This window comes from Mus caroli, unplaced genomic scaffold (genome assembly GCF_978045245.1).
Source record: "Mus caroli unplaced genomic scaffold, Mus_caroli_1 scaffold_14, whole genome shotgun sequence".
Lineage (NCBI taxonomy): Eukaryota > Metazoa > Chordata > Mammalia > Rodentia > Muridae > Mus > Mus caroli.
In genome coordinates, this window is record NW_028227269.1 from 22,862,601 (window position 1) to 22,884,295 (window position 21,695).

General features: G+C 42.1%; 1 protein-coding gene across 10 annotated transcripts in view; it reads left to right on the forward strand.

Annotated features, from left to right (window-relative positions):
- The window catches only part of Kidins220 (kinase D interacting substrate 220), an 85,114-nt gene extending 64,431 nt beyond the window's left edge, over positions 1-20,683 (forward strand). For 3 of the 10 annotated variants that reach the window (XM_029484862.2, XM_029484864.2, XM_029484863.2), the window contains exons 25-32: positions 1,459-1,572; positions 2,249-2,305; positions 7,277-7,309; positions 9,013-9,045; positions 12,026-12,157; positions 13,690-13,788; positions 15,039-15,275; positions 17,785-20,683. In XM_029484862.2, the coding sequence (XP_029340722.1) occupies positions 1,459-1,572; positions 2,249-2,305; positions 7,277-7,309; positions 9,013-9,045; positions 12,026-12,157; positions 13,690-13,788; positions 15,039-15,275; positions 17,785-19,044 (1,965 nt within the window). In that variant the 3' untranslated portion in view covers positions 19,045-20,683. The remainder of the gene's footprint in view (positions 1-1,458; positions 1,573-2,248; positions 2,306-7,276; positions 7,310-9,012; positions 9,046-12,025; positions 12,158-13,689; positions 13,789-15,038; positions 15,276-17,784) is intronic. The other 7 variants (XM_085830261.1, XM_085830262.1, XM_021179551.3 and 4 more) reach the window with 4 other exon arrangements.
- Positions 20,684-21,695: the final 1,012 nt, after the last annotated feature.

Consider the following 21,695-nt stretch of genomic DNA (forward strand, 5'->3'; position numbering starts at 1 on the left):
TGAAATAATAGTGGGCCCATATTACTTGAAGGGTCAAATGTTATTGCCAGTTAATTCCACCATATGCCATTTTAATTTCAAATACCTTTAGTCATATATAATTCTTTGCTTAATACACAATTTATTAACTAAAAAATAAAAGCACAGTTTCCAGTGGTACCCAAACCATGTTGGATGTAGTTGCTTGAAGTGTGGAATCCTACTTGTAAAATCCATTGTAAGTTTTAGTCCTCCTTTTCTCCCTGGTTAATGTATAAGGAAAACACAGGCTAATATTCATAGAGGACAACTGACTGTAGGACTTTATCCATAGGAGCTGGCAAGGAAGAGTTTGGGATAAGTGTGGCAAAGAAGGAGTTGAGAATTTAAATTAAATTGTTATTTTTTAAATATCTATATTGGTAATTAGCTTTGTTGTTTGTAGAGCCTTAGAAATGTAATACCATTTTTCTGTGTGGACAACACAGGAGCACTCATGAGAATGTTCTCTGTCAAAATTAACTGTGTGGTAGGTGGTGTGGAATATAGATCTGCAGTCACTAGTCTTAAAATCTGCTGGAATTTTACATAAGGTGGCTCAATTAATACTAATTAGAGGTGTGAAAATACATTTATTTGAAAAAAGTTATGAAGCTATGCTGGTATCTTACATTCAGTTATTTTAAGAGCAACAATGTAATATAATTTTAAAGTATTTAATTATTTTTAAGACATTAAAGTTTCTCTTATGTTTTTAGGTTTAGTGTTTCTGTTATTATTTAATGGTATTATTCATACAGTTAAAAGTCATGGTAATTCTATTCTCTTAAAGTGCAAGAGTAAAGAAGAGAGAAGCGGCCACCTCAGTGCAGTGAAGCCTAATGAATTCTGACTTTTATGTTTCCAGTCCATAGAATCTGATGTGTGAAACCAGCTACATGTAAATTCGGAAGTTAAGTCTTGTGTAGCTAGCAGGCTCCCCGTCTTATAGTCTAGAGTGCACTCCGGTGCCGGGACACAGCTGAGCTCCAGGGCCCCCCAGTGAGGTTGTCCTTGGAAACACTGCCACTTGTTTCCAAGTGACCGGGGCAGTTTTGAGTCTTAATAACTAATTTTTTTTTTTTTTTTTGGTAAGGCAGAGTATTCTCTTAACATTCTAGTCAGCTTTAAAGAAGAATTGTTAGTTAATACATAGACACCATGTACAGCAAACTTGTTAAGATGCTAAATATAAAGCAAATGTTTGTGTTAAGTCACAAGGTACAAAACTTGAGCTGTGTTTTAAGCCTATGTCTGATGAAGGAGACAGGGTCATTGTCCTAATAATGGATCTCAAGGCCAGCGGGAGCACGAGACCTTTGTTTTGTCACTTGCTTTTGAAGTTTGGAGTTGTGTTGGTTAGTTTCACTTGATGAATCTCATTACACTTTGATTTCTGTAATTGTTCATGCCCTTTTTTTGTTACATGTTTCTCCATAGCCATTCTTTGCCCCATACCTTTACACGCCAAGGTATTACCCTGGCGGTTCCCAACATCTCATCTCACGTTCATCAGTAAAAACGAGTTTGCCCAGAGATCAGAACAATGGCCTAGTAAGTATATAAAGGGGTAACTAAAAATATTAATCTCATAAAAGAACATGGATACCATTAAAAGCTCTTTTTCCTTTTCCTTTCTGGAGTAAAAGAGTACAACTTACTGTATAGTTTTGAAAAACAAGATATTACAAATATAAACTGTATGTTTTCATTTCTGGTAAATATCTATGCAAGACTAGCCATCTCAGGGACAAAACGTTGAGTTTTTACAACCAGAGATCTCTGGCTTATAATGCAGTGTTTGCTACCAAAACTTCTCAAACTAGATATTTATAACTGCTACTTTCTGATATCTTTTTAAAGGGCTTGCATGTTCTCTCTCTGTGCATTTACATTGGCATTACGGCTTAGCAGATAGAGGTGCAGCACCAGGAAAGCATTCCAGTCTGCTGCAGGGAGTCTGCAGAGTGAGGTTGTTTAAACATACTATTGAGTAGAATTAATCCAAAACAAAACACATCTGTGCAAAATATATTAGGGGCTCCTGATGATAAACTTTAAATAACTATAAAAAACAAGTTCCCTGATAACATAATTTAAGCTACATTTTAGAGTGGTGAAGGGGAATTTCTGTCAGAGTTATCTGCATTGTTATCTCAGCATCGTGTTCCTTCATCTTCCATGTCACTCATCCTGCCCTGTTACTCACTCTCCTGTTTTATGTTGCTAGGAAGTAATCAAGGAGGATGCTGCTGAGGGCCTTCCTTCACCCACAGCCTCCTCGAGGGTAATGGGTAACTGTCTTGTGGCGTGGAACACTAGTGTCTCGTTGCTTCTGCAGCAGTAATGATGTCTTAAAGCATTTGGCACTAACTCACTTATGGTGTGATGGGCAGTGTAGAGTAGCCAAGCACTAATAATTACAGCTCATGAGTTCATTCCAGAGCTAATGTTTCCTCCAGCATTTCCCCTTTCTCAGAGATGTGGGAGGGCTTGTTTTCTTCAGTAAGGAAGGGCTGCTTCCAGGAGTCATCACAGGTGTTCAGATGGATTTTTCCTTAGTGCCAAACGTTGTTTTCCTTTCTAAGTGTTTTTTTATAAAGTCTATACTTGGTGTGATTCTTGTAGAATGGCTTTGAAAGTGTCACACATCACCTTTGACACAGGAGGACACAGGAGCCGGGTGCTGCAAATCAGCATGTCCCTAGCTCCTCACTTGCTTCAGGTGTCTCCACCAATGGCATCTTCCTGCAGCACTACTTTCTCCTTCTGTTAGTCATGAAAATAAACCATCTAGACAGACCCAGCACTGGCTCAACATCTAAAGGAAGTTGTTTAACAATACATAAACACACAACAGATTGTAGAGGAAGCCACTAAAGTAATAATCCTTCCAGACCTTATATTTAATAAGAAATGCCTGTGATGAGCAGCCATAAAATCGTACTTTAGTCAGTCAGTATGCAGTTGAGGAACCCAGCTTGTGTGTTATGCTCAGAGTATGTTATGACATGCAAACATGGCCTCTCTGATCTAGACCTATTCTAAAATGCTCTAAGCACTGGAGAATTACAGGCTGAGGTGTTACATCCTGAGTTTATCAAGAACATTTAACTTAACACATATATTTAAATAGGTGATACATTTTTAAACCTTCATTTCCTTTTAATTAATCTAGTTAAGAGACAAGAATGGAACCATTTTGTTGTTTTCAACGAGGAGGTGATTCTTAAGTCATTGACATTCTAGCTGAAATGTTTGCGTAATTCAATTATTTACAAATGCCAGGCGTACTGAGTCACAGCAGTCCTGTTTGGGTGCTTAGGGACTCTGTGGCCTATGGACTATCGACACTGTATACAAAAGTGACTTTCAGTTTGTTCAGAGAGCCTTTGCTACAGGGGATTATGTGTGCAATTCAGTTCTAGAGACTAAAATTACTCAGTGAATTTCTGATGAAAATCCGATATTACGAAAGATTTAATGCCTTTGATGAATACAGAAATACTAGCTCTTCCCATGTATGGAAATGTAGGCAAACACTTGTAATTAAAATGTGTCAGTAAATTGTTTTTTCTGGGTCCATTAAAGAGAGCATTCTACACGGTTTGAAATAAGGGTTTTTTTTTGGGGGGGGGGTTGGGGGTAGCAAGGGGAATAATGCAGTTCCCGAGCCATGCTCGGTACTAGCACATAAAGGCATGTCACATAGAGCAGCGTCTGTGTCAGTGAGTAACACACCTCTCGTTCCTAGCACTAAAGGGTAGTTTGTAGCGTGGTTAATAGATGCTCACCATGCTTCTTGTGCTTCTAAGAAACTAACAGTGACAACAGCTGGTAACTTGTGTCCTGTAGAAGACTAGGAAAAGCAAGCTGACACTTGTTCAAAGCCAATGAAAGCAGTGATGGAAACCAAAGAACCTGCCAGTCTTAGGCCTTGAGACTCCATGACCACAGCAATGCTTATAAAGGAAACATCTCCCTGGGGCTGGCCTACAGGTTCAGAGGTTCAGTCCATTATCATCATGGTAGGAAACATGGCAGCATCCAGGCAGACATGATGCTGGAGAAGGATTGAGGGTTGTACATCTGGATTGGCAGGCAGGCAGGCAGGCAGGCAGGCAGGCAGGCAGGCAGGCAGGCAGGCAGGCAGGCAGGCAAGAAAGAGGGAGGGAGGGAGGGAGGGAGAGAGAGAGAGAGAGAGAGAGAGAGAGAGAGAGAGAGAGAGAGAGACACAGAGAGAGAGAGAGATAGAGAGAGAGAGAGAGAGAGAGAGAGAAAGACAGACAGACAGAGACAGAGATGACAGAGACAGACAAAACAGTTTAGGGAGGAAGGTGGACAGACAGACTGACTGACAGACTGCTGACTAGGCCTGGGTTGAACATTTGAAACCTCAAAGCCTAGCTCCCAATGGCACACTTCCTCTAAGAAAGTCACACCTACTCCAACAAGGTGACACCTCGTAATAGTGCCACTCCCTAGTGACCAAGCATTCAAATTTATGAGCTTAGGGGGCTCATTCTGCCACACTGCTAGCTGAACCAGCAGCCAACGGGGGAGTCAGTGGCCCTTTGTGCTGGATTCTGCTTAGTCCCAACTGGCACAGCAGGGCTGGTTATTGGTCTTGTCTCTTTGGCCAGCATGCATAGACACATAGACATGATGAGAAAGGCCACTGGCAGATAACTAGGAGCTAAATGAACGTTTCATAACAAATTGTGATATTATTACAGACCCATGATAACATACAAAGAGGTGAGGCCAAAAAGTTAACTGACTATGGTCTTTGCAAAATTTAGATGAACTCGCCTGTTTTTACCACAGGAAAATTTTGACAAACCTTTGGAAAGTAAACCTTTGTGGAAATGATAAGTTTGCTCACACTAACATTATAGAGGTCGTGGCCTACAAAGTACAGCCAAACCAGCAGGTAGGTTATAGATAACTATCTGAGTGTCTCACCAAGTAGGGGCTTGGAATAGAAGCCCCGTGCTGGTTTTGCTCCCTATAATTTTATGGCTGAGAGAACATGCATGCCAGATCTTGTAAAAGTGAAGGTACGCTCTCAGACCTGAGATATGCTCTTAGAGCGTTAGAGTTGGAAAGGACGAGTGTGTCCTTGTCCGAAGGTAGAGGACTCCTTTCTCATAATTGAAGTTTAATCTGTACTTGAGTTCATAAGAGCAGCCCCTGGGCCAGCTTCAGCCTCCCTTTTCTCCTGATGCTTCCTTAAGCACAGCTTGGATCCTGGGGTCTGGTCTAGCTTCCATGGAGCAAGTGAAATATAGGGGCTTACACCAGGACACAGGAGCAGGAGCTAGATGAGGCCATCCCTGTGGCCTGCCTTGCCCATTCCCAGAATGTGAACAGGCTGCAGCCTTTGTGGTTAATAGGTCATGTGATACACTCCTGCCCTTGCAGAAGCCACCCTGATTCTGTGCTTTACCACCTGAAAAGGCAGGCCAGTTTCTTTGGTTTGATTTAGGTAATACTAAAGCTCAGCATATTTAATTACATTATTACTAAGAGTACCCAGGTCCTTAAAGACACAGAACTCAAACTGCTTCAGTTGGGTGGAGTTGGCTATCGGTGGAAAGCAGTGTCCGTGCTCACAGCCAGTTTAGATTAGCACAGGTGTTTCATTTATTGATGTTTCCTAGGTGCAAGAGGCATAATTTAGATAAGTTTTGAGGTTTTGCAAATGCCCATACACCTCTTAAAGACGGGAATGATCTGGGAACCGCATAGGCAGTCCTGTGCACATAGAGTACACTTAGACAGACTAAGGCAGCTACACCATCATTAGGTTGGACTGCCATTAACATGGTCTCAGCTGCCTGAGGTGCTGCGAGCCTCCTGACTGTGTTAGGGAACTTGAAGCTTTCCTGGATGATTACACTGCTCTCACCAGCGTGGTCTTTGGCCTCTGCATAGACTTGAACTGTGTGGCCCCACAGAGATGTGAATTGCTTTGAGGAAAAAGACTTACAAAGTTCGCAAAACACTCTTAGAAGGCATTGTCTAGAAATACTGGAAAAGTAAGGGAGAATGGTTTGTCATAAATGCATAAAATGTATAGTAAAAGTAATACACACACATATACATATATGTATATGTTCTAAATAATTAAAATGTATCCAAGACCATTGCATAGCACACTCGAAGTGAGAGAAACGTAAATGCAGTTGAGGCACAGTGTGCGGCCCTAACTGGCTGCCAGAGCCGTCTCCTGCTGCTTCATGAGCTCAAGAGTTAGCTTAAGATGCTGTGGGAGTACAGGAAGATTATCTGCCCAGGAAGCTGCATACAAAGGTATCTTTTGTATAATATATGTAGCATTCAAAGGAAGGGCTGACCCATTGCTCTCAGGTAGGCTTCTGCTTAGGAGCAAGCTACTAGCAAGAGTTTTAGGGAGCCAAGAGCTCTATCCAGATTTCTGACTTTGGGTCGTTGGTTCCCTAACTCCACATTGCTCAGGAGTCAGCTCTAGTGGCAAGGAGAATCTTCTGATGCCCTCAGGGTAGGAAGGGCCCCTTATGGAGGGCCCGTTGTGGGCTAGGTCTCCAGAGAGACATTCTGTTAGTGACCCAGAGATGCTCTAGAGAGCAGCTTCCAGTTTGCTGCTCGTGATGAGGACTGAATTTCATTGGCAGACAGTTTTTCCCTTAGAGGAAGGAAAACCATAGCATTTCTTCATCTTTCTAAATGTTGTATTTATTTTTGTCTTCCTTACTGATTTAGCAGTGTGTGCTCCTGGCTAATACTGAGTGAGCAGTCATTGTCCCATCGTATTTATTGAGCATGTAAAGGCCCTATCTGGTGGGATAGAGCAGGAGACAAATGGAAGGCATCCTGTCCTCATAGCCTGTAGATTCCCAGGCTTCCAAGGGCTCAGCAGTGTCTGTCTGTCTTTCCCTCTAGGAGATCACTTCTGTACATCATTGAAAAGACATGACTGTATTTACTATCAAGTTTAATTGCAAACAAATTTCAGAATTAAATAGGCAATATTAAAATAACTTCACAATTTCCAGTGTCTTCTTACTATTACATTTAGAGATTGAAGAAAACTCGATTTAATAACAGCATTACAAATGAAGGTCCAAGCTTTTACTAAGCAGGCTCCAGCTCATGCAGTTAGGTGTAAAAAGCTGTTGCTTCTTGAAGGTACTTTATATCCATCACTGCTTTTAGAGCTTGCAAATTGTGTTCAAGGCAACATCTGTCCGAACCAAGCTGTCTCTTGTTTGCTCAGGAGAAGAGCTGGACAAGAAAGCAGCTGATGGAGGTAAGGAGTCAGGCACTGTAGACTTCCTTTAGACTGTAGGTGACACATGCACCCCTCACCCTTAGAGACTATCCGTGTGTGCTGCAGGTGCCCATCACCCTCAGAGACTTCGTGCAGTAGTGTCAACCAGCTGGAACATTATGCACCCTTTTAACAGTACTTACGAAGTGGATTTTTATTATTCTACTTGAACTAGGGGGAAGTGCTAGGGGCTCCCCCACCTTTATTGAAATATAGCCAAAAATATATTTACTTTCTGCATGGAAGTCTTTATGCCAGGTTTCAATTCAATTTTTTTCTCTGAATTTCAGGTAAATGGACTGGAATATTTTTTATAGATGGTATTATAGTAATGTTGAAGTCCTAGGTATAGCTAGACATTAAAAAGTGTGTGGGGTGGGGTGGAAAGATGGTGCAGTGGCTGAGAGCACTGACAGCTCCTCTGGAGGATCCAGGTTCAAATTCCAGCCAGCACCACATGGCTGTTCCACTTGTAAGACCAGTCCCAGGGCATCCACTGGCCTCCACGGGCACTGCATTAATGTATACACAGATGCAGTCAAAACACCCATACACATACAAATAAATAAAATTTAAAACATTTTAAGGTTACAAAGCAGATGAACATGTTGCTGCTTGTTTTCCTTCCTTTGAATTGCAGTCCTTAAACTACAGTGTTCAGCCTTCTCAGCCTCATCCATCAGCTTTGACAGAGTCGTTCCTCCAGCAGTTTGAAGAATAAGTTATATAGTGATCATAATAGCACAGGAGGGAGAAGAGTCAAAGTTGCATTTCCAGCTAATTAACGCTTGTGCTTCTTGTTTGGAGCCTTCCTACAGTGGTTACCGCTTCACTGCACTTGTCTGATACCTCTGCACATCCAAGTGTGCATGTGTGTACAGCCACCTTCTAGACGCTTACCTGAGTCTGACAGTAAACAGTGGATGAGGTTCCCGCTGTGGATTTGATATTGGTCATGTTCACAGATGGACGTCTGAGCGTAGGCTACTGAACCCTGCCCTTTGTTCACTAAAACACCATGTTCAGTTGACTGTATGAATTTGTCAGTCATCAGTAGACTGTTTTAAGCATTTAAAAATATTTGCCACTAATTTTTTTTTAAGTACAGAAGAATAATTAACAACAGTGGTTGTTGCTTTGAAATAGAATTCTTAAAGCTTTACAGTATGCCAATCAAAGAATGTGGCTTTTTTTTTTTTTTTAACATTTCTGATTTGTTGGGCTGTAAGACATTTCAAGACATGTTTTTGAATAGGCCATTGAAGCATCTGTCAGAATCAACATAGTCAATGAAGCAACACATATTTAAAAATGTGTTTTTACTACTAACTATCTTTTAAGGTAGTCTACACAATTAAGCCTTATAAATGTTTTGACAATTTTAACATTATATAGGAAGAATATTGGCTTTTCATGGGAAAGTATGATTTACCTAGTTTTTCTGTTGAATGTATCATGCATGATTTATTTTTTTAATGAAAAATTTAAAATTTCTAAGTATCTACTAATAAAACCGTTCCTCGTGTGGATGACCTTGCTCCATGCTGCTGATACCAAGGTTTGTTCAGAGTTGAGGGGAAATAAAAGGCTTGGCAAGGGCTCTGCATATATATGTGATATGTGTGCTTTGATGATTTATTTCATATTCATGGTCTTCACTCTGTTTTATTCCTTCCTTAAAGCTGTGTGACTCTGGGTTTAACAAACAGAGACAGGTACAGAAACTCCTGGTGAACTCTCACTTACCCTACTAGGTTGTTAGATGGTCATCGGCTACTTCATGCTGGGCTGTTTATAGATCTGTGCTCATTCTGTATCTTGGGTTTATTTCCATAGTTGCTTTCAGCCTCTGCATGGCAGTCATTGCTGACTAATCAGTTTTTAGCTTACCTAATAAATTGACTGAAGATGGGGTATTTCAGAGTGTACTGTTAATCTACTGACACCAGAAAGCAAACCCGCCACCTCAGGTAACTACTGCTTTCATAGCTTTGCTTCCATTGGAGGAATTCTGATTAAGATGCATTTTGAAGCTTCCATTTAATGGTTTAAAACAAACTAATGTGTGCTGCGTTGAGTTCTCCAAGTAAGAAAAATAAATAAGTAAATTCTGACATAGAAAACCAGTTTACTGCAGCGATCTGTTCTGGATTACACAGGTGGATTTCAAGAGAGACAGCACATGCATGTTAAAGGATTAGCCTTTGGATTCTTTGTTTCCTCTCAATATAATTAGTTTCTTTTAAGAATTTAGCAACTTAATGTTTATATTTCTCTTATGACATTTCAATTAAAATTCATTATTTTAGCTATAAGGTTCATTTAATTTAAAAGTAATTTTAGTATATATTATTACTTTAGAAAAGGCTTGGAAAGTGATTCACATATCTCCTTCATTCAAAGAAACTATTGGAACATATATGGTTTTCAAATTAATAACTTATTGCATGATAAAGACCAGCGTACACATAGGAGTCAGACGTGCTCTTCACTCGTGGCTGAGGTGGCCTCTGCTAGGTGTTAATACTTTTCCGCATTTTTCCTTTCTGTTTTTAAACTAGTGCATTCTTGGGTGGATATTAGAAACTCTGCAATGTCCTCTTCGACTTGCTTGGCTTTGCCCTTTAATTGATGGCCATTGATGGAGTTTGTAATACAGCTGCTGTCGTGGTGGTGTTTGCCTGGTGGGGGTCTGTTTCTCTCTGCCATGTGCATTAGTTGGAATTCTATAAGGAAAAGTGTTTTCTTCCTAATTCATCCTAATTCATTTACTTAAGTATTTAGTTTAAGGCTAAGCATGGTGGTACATGCCTTTAGTTTCAGGACTTGGGAGGCAGAGACCAATCTCTGTAAGTTCAAGGCCAGCCTAGTCTACATAGTTCCAGGACAGCCAGAGCTACATAGAGAGATCTTGTCTTAAAAAAAAAAAAAAAAAAAAAGTCTTATCAGTATGAATTCTCTTATCAGTATGAATTCATGGATTTTTTTTCTGTGAACTATTATAATATCATAATTTATATTTGTTGATCAAATATTTATTTTGTGATTTTTTGAAACAAAAAAGAAAGTAAGCCAATGTAAATATATTGAAAACTAGGACCCAAGTTAAAGGATTGGTTGACATTTAAAGGAATGGTATTATTTAACAGTAAAAGGAAGTGAAGTGTGACAAGATGAGTGAATGAGCCTTAAAACAACACACCGTGAGAATCGGACAGGGAGGGTCACACACTGTAGAAAGTGCCTGCAATAGACACTTCAAACACAGGGCTGCCTGGGACTAGGGTGGTGTTGAAGGAATTGCAGTGACTAATGGGAACAGTTTCTTTTGAGGGTAATGACTCGGAAACTACGTAAATAAAGTTAAAGTCATTGAATTGTACATTTAATGTGGAAGTTCTACGTCATGTGGAGAGGAAATCAGCATGGTTTTAAAATTCACATAGCTGAGAGTGCATAGTGAAAACACTGGCTGACTTACTAGACAGAAAAAAGAGCCATGTGCAAAGATATGAAGACCAAAGTGTGAAAGACTGGTCTTCTGTTGTTATTATTTTAACAGCAGCTCAACCCTGAATCATGTACAGTGTGGCACAGTTTATGGTTAAATAAAAACAAACTATAAATAAGTGTATTTGGTACAGTTTGTTCCAGGTCATCTGTTCCCAAACTTTGATGTACCTGTGTTGCCTTTGTAGAGCTAGGCAGAGTCCCTGACTCATAAAGTCACCGTTCCTGCTGTCTTGAGTCTCCATTCCCATCTGAAACACCTAGGTGCATGCACACTCTTACACACATGCACATATATGCATGCACATACATGCATGTGCATGCAACATGCACACAAACACACATGTGCACATGCATGTGTATGTATTTCTGAGGTAGTACAACTATTTTTTCACATTACAAATAAACATTCACTGTGCTTCACAGGTATTTTTAAACTCTGGGATAGTCTATAGTCTCCTGACACCAGTAAAAGAGTCAGTCGGACATAAGTGAAATATTTATTTACCCTCCCCCACCTGGCAGTCCAGGAATTCACTGTGTAGGTGGCTTTGAACTAAGAGAGGTCCACCTGCCTCTGCTTCCTGAGGACTAGGACTAAAGGCCTGAGCCACCACTCCCAGCCAGAGGTGATAAATCTTATTTCCCACATGAAGAGTATGTTGAAGGCTGAACAGGGCAGATTAGAGTGCTATTATAGGAAAATCTAGATTTCTTGGGTAGTTTTAAAACCTTAGACTACCAAGGTAGTGTGTAGAATATTTAAGATGTTTGATATAGACACTTGAAAGATGTTTGATATACACACTATAGTCTTAGACATGTCTTTGTACTCTGTAAGTGTAATTTTCTTCTTTTCTATCCCCTTAAGTTCTCTTCCCCCTTACTGAGGGCAGTGCCCTTATTTCTTAAAGTTAAGTGTAATTGTTTGAGGACTTGACAGAGGCCTGGGCCACAGGATGGCCATCTTATAAAAGTGCTTTGGGTCAGGCTGTCTCTACTGTAATAAATGCTACTCATTACATGTCAGATAGCTGAATCTATTTATTAAGATCATTTTTCTTAAATTCTATATGCATTGGCTGTGTTTTCTTTATTTCAGCAGTATAACTTAATGAATTTTTCTGTCACATGACCTCCAACACTTCATATTAATGTTACTCATATTTCCCTTGACTTATCTAGGCATCCGTCCCTGCCACAGGCACCTCACTGTTACTGAGTTCAATGACTGTGGATGTCGTGTGTGAGAAACTGAGACAGATAGAAGGGCTGGACCAGAGCATGCTGCCTCAGTATTGCACAACAATCAAAAAGGTGATGTGTGTTTGCATCTATGTAGATATCTCTCAGTGAAATAAATGGTGCTTTCTTTTTAGAACTACTCTTTTTTTATCATTTTATGAGTAGATTAAAGAAAGAGTAGCTGAATTACAGCGCTACTTAACCAGTGTCTAATATAAGTAAAAATAAAATAGCATGGTGGAAAATACAAGAGCTCATTCACCGTGGAGCAGAGAGCTTTGAGCGGCTGCTTGGTCCATCCACTACCTTTAGCTGCACACAGTACATATTCATCTCTAATCTGGAACCTCTGGACTAGGAAACTCCTTTGAGCGTGGAGGTGGTCAGTATACGTCAGATATCAGAGCCTTTGGTTGTTGGACTTTGTGCTGGGTGCTCAGTGAGTAGAACTTGAATGAATATCCCTTCCTTAGTGGGAAGCGCTGCACTTGGAAGCAGTTTTGGTCCCAAGCATTTGGGGAAGGATACCTGGCCTGTAGTATGTGTTTGTGTGACTTTGTAGTAATTAGAGAGTGAGCGTCATTTCCTACAAGTTGTCATTTTGTATCATGTGTGATTTATGATTATATCATGCTTGAAGAACCATATAGGTTGGGCTTGCAAGGCTGATGCATCCATGAAGGGATTTTTTTTCTTCCAACCTTCATAGTTCCAGAGTCAATGCCGAAGCTGAATGCACCTCCGAGCAAGGCATTGCCTGGTGAAGTTAACCGAGTGCGAGCCTCTGCTGCTTATGCCCTTGAAAGGCTTATGTGCATTTTTATGTACAGTTTTACTAACCTTAGCCTGCATTTGGGCGGGCGTTTAGCACATGCCCATTTTCTTACAAACCTAATCCATGCCTATCCCTGTCTGTCTGCGTCAGTCCTCCTTTCCATCCACCAGTCCCACTCCTCTAGGTAACCAGCAAGTGTCAGGAAAGCCTGCTCTCATCTGCCGTGCACAGGCTCTCTGTGCTGTTCCTTTGAGTTAACTTGGAAATGGAGCATCTTGCCACTACCAGACACCATGCTACCATTTTTACCAGTTAGCAGTCAGACTTTTTTTTTCTTTTCATAAAATCAGAAGGCCACCCTATAATTATGCTACTGTTTCTCATTTAAGTGCAGTTAAAATTACAGGGATCCAAAACATTGCAAGCCTATTTTTATCCTAACTTTAATGGGCTGGGCAGATAGTAGCTGGACATTGTGTATCCATTAGAAGTGGAACTGGCCTGTTAGACACACTTCATTTAGATCTTCACAACTAACACACTTGCAAGCCTAGAAATCAGTTTTGCTTGTAGCAGCCGTATTCATCTTAACATTTTCTCAGATTATAATAGGAAAAGTGATGGTTTTATTGCTGCCCAGGACAGATCAGGGGGAAACATTTGAGAGGAAAATGTCAAGTGGGTGGTGTGGCCCGGGATACCCAACGCATTATATTGCATGGAGAGAGATGGCCGCTCTGAGCGCAGCCGCTCTGCAAACGGAGTAGAAGCAGTCCTGTAACCACTGGTGATTCAGAACACTCTAGATTTTGTTTCTGTTTTCACTCAGGCAAACATAAATGGCCGGGTATTGGCTCAGTGTAATATTGATGAGCTGAAGAAAGAGATGGCTATGAACTTCGGAGACTGGCATCTTTTTAGAAGCATGGTAAGGTTTTTGCAACGTTACCATACTACAGCACTTTATCCTACTGTGTAAAGTAGTCTGCAGCATTGTAGAAACCCAGTACGGAAAAGTACTGGCCAGAAGTGATACGTCTTCCATATTAATTTTAAAAACGTTTGCATTTTGTGTGTGTGTTTTTTTTAATTTTTAATATTTTTTATTACATATTTTCCTCAATTACATTTCCAATGCTATCTCAAAAGTCCCCCATAGCGCCCCCCACTTCCCTACCCACCCATTCCCATTCTTTTGGCCCTGGCATTCCCCTATATTGGGGCATATAAAGTTTGCAAGTCCAATGGGCCTCTCTTTCCAGTGATGGCCGACTAGGCCATCTTTCGATACATATGCAGCTAGAGACAAGAGCTCCGGGGTTCTGGTTAGTACATCATGTTGTTCCAACATAGGGTTGCAGATCCCTTTAGCTCCTTGGGTACTTTCTCTAGCTTCTCCATTGGGAGCCCTTGTGTGTGTTTTTAATTGAGTTTAAATTTATGTTCAACCCAGTATTATGGGGAATAGTTGCAACAGCGTGTGGAATCTTGTCCTTTCTGAGGAAGAAGCAATTCACTGGTTTCCCATGCTTTTATTTAATAAAACATGTTCTCCTTGATCAGTTCCCCGTGGGTCCCAAGCCCCTAGGCCTCCACCTTCAGTGTCTGTCCTTGTCCGGTGCTCTGTGTTAGGCAACAATACACAGGAGCCACTTTAGAAAGAGCCCAGCTTGAACACGAGCGTGCCCTTGGTGCTCCTCTGGTTCCCTCTTGTCTTCTGTCCACTCCCAGCTGAGGTACATCACCTGGCTCGTCTTCAGAAATCTTGTCAAATTGGTTTACCCAGAATCTCTTGAAAGCTGACCTTCCCCAGCCACGCTCCCTGACTCTTAAGCATCCACTTTATGCTGTTTTGCAGTAGAATTGTTCTATACTGAGGTCAGCGTCCCTATCATTGTAAGTCTCGATGCTTTCTGCTTGGCTCTGGGTTTCTTTACACACTCCACTTGAATTTTGGTTTTTAAGTTTTAAAAGTTGTACACTAAATTCGGATACTTCTCTTAGCATTGTGAATAGGATTAAGGTAAGATTTGACATAACACCACTGGACCATCGCAGTGGGAAGTGTGCTTTCTTGACCTTCTTGCAGGAACAGTCCTGTCCTGTACTTTAGCGCTCTCTGAAGCCTCTGTGATGGGGTTTGACAATGCAAACAAAGATGATTCTTCTTCTCCTAAGGTCTTAGAAATGAGAAGTGTGGAAAACCAGGTGGTCCCCGAAGACCCACGTTTTCTCAATGAAAACTCCAGTGCCCCCGTTGCTCATGGGGAATCTGCTCGCCGCACTTCTCACAGTGAACTGCCCCACACGGAGCTTTCCAGCCAGACTCCCTACACCCTGAACTTCAGCTTTGAAGAACTGAACACGCTTGGCCTAGACGAGGGAGCCCCACGGCACAGTAATCTGAGTTGGCAGGTATTTATTTTGTGTCATTTTTCATATAATTGGAGAATAAAGACTGCAGATCTTCTGGTGCATGAAAACACTCACTCAGGCAGTGTTGCTTGAGAACCCAACTGGGCAAGAGCAAGGGCCATCGACTGAAGGAGTTGGGTTTATTTTGAAGGGGAAGAATCGGCAAAATACAGAGGAAGTTAAGTTATTCAGAATTGACAGGAAGAGTGAAAGCAGTCCCAGAAGACAATAGTAGGAGAGTAAGAATGGGGGGCTGGGCCTTGTGGTACACGCCTTTGATCCCAGCACTCCGGAGGCAGAGGCAGGAGGATCTCTGAGTTCGAGTCCAGCCTTGTCTACATAGAGAGAGGATGGGGCTGTATTAGGGTGGTTGCAAACTTTCCTTTCTTTTGGTATTTTCCTGTGGGATATGGTAATTACCAGCCAAAGTGCACCTGTATGGAAGACTAGCTTCCTGCTGACCTACTGACACCTTCAGTTTGGTTCCCCAAGTCACATACATAGGAGCACACACTATGCATCCCACTTAATCTTTCTCTCATGTTGCTCAGGCTGACCTTCCACCCCAGGGCTCAAGAGATTCCCCTGCCTCAGCAGCAGCCTGTGTGGTAGGACCACAGGCCTGTACCACGTCTTCTGTGGGGATATTCTTAGAGGTGTGCAGGCGTCAGAAGCAGAAGTACAAGTGGGCTATGGATGAGGAGGAGGGAAGAGTAAGAAGGAGGGGAGAGAACCAGAGCAGTGTGCAGAGGAGCAGTGAGGAAGCCGAGACAGTAACAGCAAGGAAGCTGTGCTCTGGACGGATGGGAAGACCAAGCCTGGCGGGTGCTCCTGGGAGGGCTTTTGTCTTGCAGTGAAAATATTTTTAATTTTCTCCATACTGTGTGCCTTAAGTGAAGAAGCCATTTATTATTATTATTATTATTATTAAATACTGACTATTGTAAGAATTGCTTTATAGTGTGCTCAGTTCATACTTGGTCCTTTGGTGTCTTTGTTCCGACAGAAGTAGCTCCTTTCCTTTCCAGCTTTCTGAGAAACTGCTCCTCCTTACTCCCCTGTGCAGGTGCTTCCTCCTGTACCTTTCCATTCTCACAGCTGGGCTGGCAAGATGACTCAGCAATAAAGATGTTCCTACAACCCAGTGACCTGAGTGTGATCCATCCCTGGGACCCACATGCTTTAAGGAAAAAAACCCAACTCCTCAAAGTTGTCCTCTCACCTACACTCACACACACACACACACACACACACACACACACATACACACACACTGACACACACACGTAATAAAAATTATCAGGGCCCAGAAAACTTTTGCATATGTAAGTTACTATAGATAGCTAAATAGAACCTGAAAATGTTTCTAAATATTTTAAGTAATTATTATTAGCATAAATATTATTTTTATAAAAAATACTACTTTTTCAAACAAAAAAGTCCAGTGAGAATGGGAATGTTTTACACATATCTTTATGGTTGTCTTCATAGAAGACAGTTCCCAGTTGCTCCTTCCCTCACATCTCCTGTGACAACACACATACATGTAGCTCTGGGCACTCCGTGAATGAAGGAGAGAAGGCACAGACCACCATCATGTCCTGCAGAGTGCAGTTCAGGACACGTGGGTCCCCAGCACAGGGGTTCCACGGCCTTTGAGGACAGCTGCATTTGTGGGTGGAGGGAGGTATCACTTCTCTAGTCTGACAACATCCTGTGGGACCTCCTCAAGGAGACAGATGCTGTCTCCTTTCCAGAGAAAAGATGGTCTCGCCTCTCTCTATGCCTGTGTTCTAGCCTTTCCTATGGTCTGATTGTAAACTCTCTTGATGCTGCTTCTTTCTTCCGCTGTCTCTTTTTTCTAATCTGTACTTTTAATTGTTCATTTGTTAGCTTTTCTACAATCTAAAGTAGCTGGTCCCTTAAAACCCAGTACTAGAAACTGAACTTAAGTTTCCCGTTCTGCTTTCACTGGGGTCCAGCCAACCCACAGCTTCTATTGAGGTTCATTGCAAACCTGTGTTATCCCCCCACCCCCATTTTAAGAACATTTCTTTCTCTGAATTAAAATTGGACAGGAACTTCCAATTTTATCAAATAGTTTGATACAGGTTCCTTTATTGTACCTTAAAGACTTTGTTTTGTTTTTGCAGTCTGTCTTTATTTCTTCTTTATCTCTTCTAAGAGGAATTCTTTCTAGAAGGTGCTTTTACCTTAAAGAAAACAACTTGAAATTACTAAACACAAATGCTCAGATGACTTCTACAACCTGAAATTGTTCTTTTAAATATAAACAGTAAATTAATGTTGCTAAAATTTTCTAAGCTAATTACAGATTTATTCATAAACTCATAGCTTTTGTTAAACTGTTAGGTCGATTTTTTTAAAGACCCTAGAATTGTGATAACTTTTACATTATTAGTATACATATGTGTTTCCTAAGCTGATGTTTATTATGTATTTCCCCTTCTTATTTGAATTCTTAAATTTTTTTTTTCTGTCTTCACAGTCACAAACTCGCAGAACCCCAAGTCTCTCGAGTCTCAATTCCCAGGACTCCAGTATTGAAATTTCAAAGCTTACTGATAAGGTGCAGGCCGAGTATAGAGATGCCTATAGAGAGTACATTGCTCAGATGTCCCAGTTAGAAGGGGGCACAGGGTCGTCAACAATAAGCGGCAGATCTTCTCCACACAGCACATACTACATAGGTCAGAGTTCTTCAGGGGGCTCCATTCATTCTAATCTAGAACAAGAAAGGGGGAAGGAGAGTGAGCTAAAGCAGGAGGAGGGGCGGAAGTCATTTTTAATGAAGAGGGGGGATGTCCTAGATTACTCCTCATCAGGGGTGTCCACTAATGAGGCCTCACCCCTGGATCCCATTACTGAAGAAGATGAGAAATCCGACCAGTCAGGTAGTAAGCTACTCCCAGGCAAGAAATCTTCAGAACGGCCTAGTCTCTTCCAGACAGACTTGAAGCTTAAGGGAAGCGGTCTGCGCTACCAGAAACTGCCCAGTGATGAAGATGAATCTGGGACAGAAGAGTCAGATAATACCCCACTGCTCAAAGATGATAAGGATAAAAAGGCCGAGGGCAAAGCAGAGAGAGTGGCTAAGTCTCCAGAGCACAGCGTCGAGCCTATCAGAACATTCATCAAAGCAAAAGAGTATTTGTCGGACGCCCTCCTTGACAAGAAAGATTCCTCCGATTCGGGAGTGAGATCCAATGAGAGTTCTCCCAACCACTCTCTCCACAATGAGGCAGCAGATGACTCCCAGCTGGAAAAGGCAAATCTCATCGAGCTTGAAGATGAGGGCCACGGTGGGAAGCGAGGGATGCCACACAGTCTGAGTGGCCTGCAAGATCCTGTCATAGCTCGGATGTCCATTTGCTCGGAAGACAAGAAAAGCCCCTCTGAGTGCAGCCTGATCGCTAGCAGCCCTGAAGAAAGCTGGCCTGCATGCCAGAAGGCCTACAATCTAAACCGAACACCCAGCACTGTGACTCTGAACAACAACACTGCGCCCACCAACAGAGCCAATCAGAACTTTGACGAGATAGAGGGAGTCAGGGAAACATCCCAGGTCATTTTGAGGCCTGGGCCCAGTCCTAACCCAACTGCTGTGCAGAATGAAAACCTGAAGAGCATGGCGCACAAGCGAAGCCAGCGCTCCAGTTACACCAGGCTCTCGAAAGATGCGTCTGAGCTGCATGCAGCCTCCTCGGATAGCACAGGCTTTGGGGAAGAGAGAGAAAGCATTCTCTGAGGAAGAGAGAAGTGAAGTAGTGTTGTCCTACCTGAGGACAAGAGTGTCATAAACTTTGAGTTGACCCATCCTCATTACTCATCGTGTTTATGCATCACAGACACCTGATAGGTGGTCAGGCACTGGGGAAGCAGACAGGAAAGCCTGACAGGACGGTCACCAGTCATCTCCATTGTCACCGTCACCACAGGCACTTTAACGTCTCACTACCACTGCTAGGCCCTTTCCTGGCACACAGCTATGCAGAGTGATGAGATCAGGCCGAGTACAGAAATAGGTCGGACGTGTATTTAGAGTTGGAAGGGCCTGAGTCACAAGGAAATCAGCCGAGAGAGCTCCTTTATAAACTATTCATGTGACATTTGAGGGGAGCTAGAGTATTAGATGGAGCAGAAACCAACTTCACTGTTAGTGTTTAATCTTGGTGCAGATTTGTAGGTTTTACAGTAGCCCAGAGACTAAAAGTGAATACCTAGCAAATGGAGAGCCAGTGTTCTGTATAAGAATCATTGCTTTTAAGAGGTCTTAAAATTTAAGTAGAAAATACATACTAAAGAGGGCGGTAAAAGTTGATGATTAAGTGAGTTAGCAGAACCCAAAGCAGCGGCCTGGGCCATGGTGAGTCGTTAGCAGAGGAGGTGAAGGAGGGCAGTGTATTCCTGGGATACTCTTTCCAGACCCAGCCCTGGCTTCCGACACCACCCACCTGTGCCCTCAAAACCATCTTAGTCTGTTCTCCAGCTACTAAGTAATGCTCATGGCTAAAGAAAAAAGTTAGTGGTACTGGTGATGAAACTCAGGACCTCACAGATCTACGTCCTGCAGTGACTAGCTACGTCCCCAGCCCCCAGTGCTAGGCCTTTCCTTCCTCCAGAGATTTGGGAAGACATTAAAGGAGTTAGTGACGGTGGTCCTAGACAAATGACAGTATTTAGTTTGCTAACATTAAATCACTGCCTTCTGTACTGCAATAGTTTAATGTATCTGTTCCTAAATCGGCATTTTAGTTCTGGGGAGGGGGTGGATTATAAAAATGGAGGCATGGTTTTAAAAAGGAGTTTGAAAGCATACAACAAAGCAAGAATAGAGGCGGAGCTGGTGTGACCTTGACACTTTTATTATTCTTAGCAAAGCTAGGAGAATGACCACATACATTTAGGCTAGAGGTGTGCCTGTCTTCATCCTGCATTGAAACTGTTTGTCATTTGATCATAGTGTGTTTACGTAGATCAGCTCTAGTGGTGTGTCCTGAGCCATGGGTAGAATTGTAGATGGTAAGGTTGCAGGCTTAGTGCTCATTGAGATGTCCATCACTGACTGGACCTGTGTGGTTCACTTGACACTGTGCTCGTAGCTGCTCCGTGTCCCACTGCCTTGCTGTTTGAGTGTAATTGAGCATTTTCATGAAGTGCATATGTTGCATGATCTTTAACAGGTATTTTTAAACATTAAAAACAGCACGATGTTACTGACATTATGCAATATCATGTAATGGGTACTTGAGAGGCAGTTTGGTTTCTTTCCAGGTGAGTAGTTATAGCTCACAGTCATGGGAGCCCTTTATTCACACTGTCTGTGAAGTTAATGCTGGAGTGCCAAGTGCACACGGGGACTAGGAACAATAAAGACTTGCATGCCATTCTGACTCACGGAGTTTTATTCACTAGAGCAATGACAATTTCCATTCTGATTAAAAATTAAAACATGGTCTGTGTGTCTGTTTTGTCCTATGACTGGAGTATGTAAAGACTTACAGGTCATGAAATTTTCAGAATTTCCAGACAGCCCTTATTGTCTTTCTGAGAGAGATTGGCTCCAAAGCCACTGTGCCTGCTTTCTTGAAGCACAGCATCCCAGAGCACGTGGGCACCACAGCACTGAGAAGTCCATCTCTGTAGCTAGAGGCTGTGGTCCAGATCCCTGTAGAATAGCAGCTTATTATGTGCACGTTCTGGACATTGCTCTCTCCTACTGACACAGAAAGTGACAGGCCAGATGGATCCCCGAGTCATCATTATTTCTGAGGCTGCATGTCAGTGTGTGTCTGTGTCTATAATGCATAGCTCAGTCTGATTTGCGCACAGGAAAAACTGCTTTAAGCTGGATGAAACAATAGAAAAGTGAGCCAAGCTTAAACCCTGCCAATCTAAAAAACTCTGAGTCACTTGACTCCACCTTCAGCTGTGTTGACATAGCATCCTAACACCGACAACGTGGCCTTCTGGAGGGTCATTTTCTGAGTACATCTGCAGCCCCGGCTGTCCTGGAACTCACTCACTCTGTAGACCAGGCTGGCCTTGAACTCAGAGAGTCACCTGCCTCTGCTCCCTGGTGCCAGGATTAAAGGCGTGAGTCTACTTTCCCAGTGCTGGATGACTAAGATGCCTACACTGTGAATTGTAAGCTTCACTGAGCATAGTGATTCTGCCTGTAATCCCAGTACTCAGGAGACAGAAGCAGGAGAATCAGGTGTTCAAGGTCAACCTCAGCTACATAGAGATTTTGAGACCTGCCTGAGCTGTGTGAGACCCTATCTCATAAAACTAAACATGCAAATCTGAAGTATTTTCAATAAGAGAACTTGCTTTTGTGTGTTATTTTGTATAGGTTTTAAGTCTAGTCAGGATAGTCTTAATTGCCTAACCAAAGTA